Source organism: Cynoglossus semilaevis, unplaced genomic scaffold, assembly GCF_000523025.1.
Source record: "Cynoglossus semilaevis isolate Cse_v1.0 unplaced genomic scaffold, Cse_v1.0 scaffold1521, whole genome shotgun sequence".
Taxonomy (NCBI): Eukaryota; Metazoa; Chordata; class Actinopteri; order Pleuronectiformes; family Cynoglossidae; genus Cynoglossus; species Cynoglossus semilaevis.
In genome coordinates this window covers 1-1,043 of record NW_007586442.1, presented here as the reverse complement: position 1 = coordinate 1,043, position 1,043 = coordinate 1, and the positions used below count along the sequence as shown (strand labels likewise).

General features: G+C 42.5%; 1 protein-coding gene across 1 annotated transcript; it reads left to right on the top strand.

The window, feature by feature from the left end:
* Positions 1-178: 178 nt before the first annotated feature.
* On the top strand, positions 179-1,018 carry LOC107988182 (rapamycin-insensitive companion of mTOR-like). Its single transcript, XM_025053969.1, has 2 exons — positions 179-554; positions 648-1,018. Exons 1-2 carry the CDS (start codon positions 379-381, stop codon positions 991-993), a joined length of 522 nt encoding a protein of 173 aa, XP_024909737.1. The 5' UTR covers positions 179-378; the 3' UTR covers positions 994-1,018.
* Positions 1,019-1,043: the final 25 nt, after the last annotated feature.

The window sequence follows — 1,043 nt, the reverse complement described above, 5'->3', positions numbered from 1 at the left end:
TGGTTCTCAAACTGTGGTACGCGAGAGAAAATTCATCTTTTCACATTTACATTTTCAATTGAATAAATCTGAAACAATTAATACGACATCTAGAAAAAAGCGCGTAGCTACTTGTGAGATTACAAAAGAGGAAGCTAACAGCTAATATATGCGAACGTCTGTCATCGTGGTGGTACTTGGAGAGATCAATGTTTTCTCAGGTGGTACAGGAGTGTAAAAAAGTTTGAGAACCAGCTCTGAATTGTAAATTACTTTTGCGCCCCTTAGTGGTCTGCAAGAGGATATGATTCTTAGCCATACATTTAAAGGAAGTGGATTTCGGTTTGTCTCCGGACATTTTGACTGACCCCTAACACTGTTCCATAAACGCCGACAACGATGGAAAAAATGTTTACGAATTTTTTACGACTCTGTTTTGCGTCTCCCTCAGACGGAAAGGCGATATCGGAGGACGGCCCCGCCTCCCGAGTGCTGCTGAGGAAGGAGGTCCTCCGACTTATCATCAACCTCAGTTCCTCCGTGGGAACCAAAGGTCACGAAACAGGACTGCTGACGTAAAAAAAAAACCTTTCTCCTTACGTAAAACTTTAACCTACTATCACCGATAACAGCAGCGCTGCATTTTAACCCCGTTTGTCTCCTTTCAGGATAAAGGAGAAGTTTTCTTACGCCTTTGATGACATCTGCCTGTACTCCGAGGTATCACACCTCTTGGCCCACTGCATGTTTCGCTTGACGTCCAGGCGTTTCATACAGGAGCTCTTCCAGGACGTGCAATTCATGCCAGTAAGTGACATCGCAATATATCTCAATATATCATATTGTTGCCCCCTGTATCGCGATACGTATCGTATCCCTATATCAGTGTTTGCCACTAGTTTTCTGGGCGACCCATATTTTTTAAAAATCGCAAACTTTCGACGACTCAAGTCAATAGAAATTATTCGTAAACCCCTGGGAAACGTGATGCGACACAACCCCCCAAAAAAATAATTAAAAAAAAAATTCTTGAGACCTACCTGAGTTTTTTTTTTGGGTTGCAC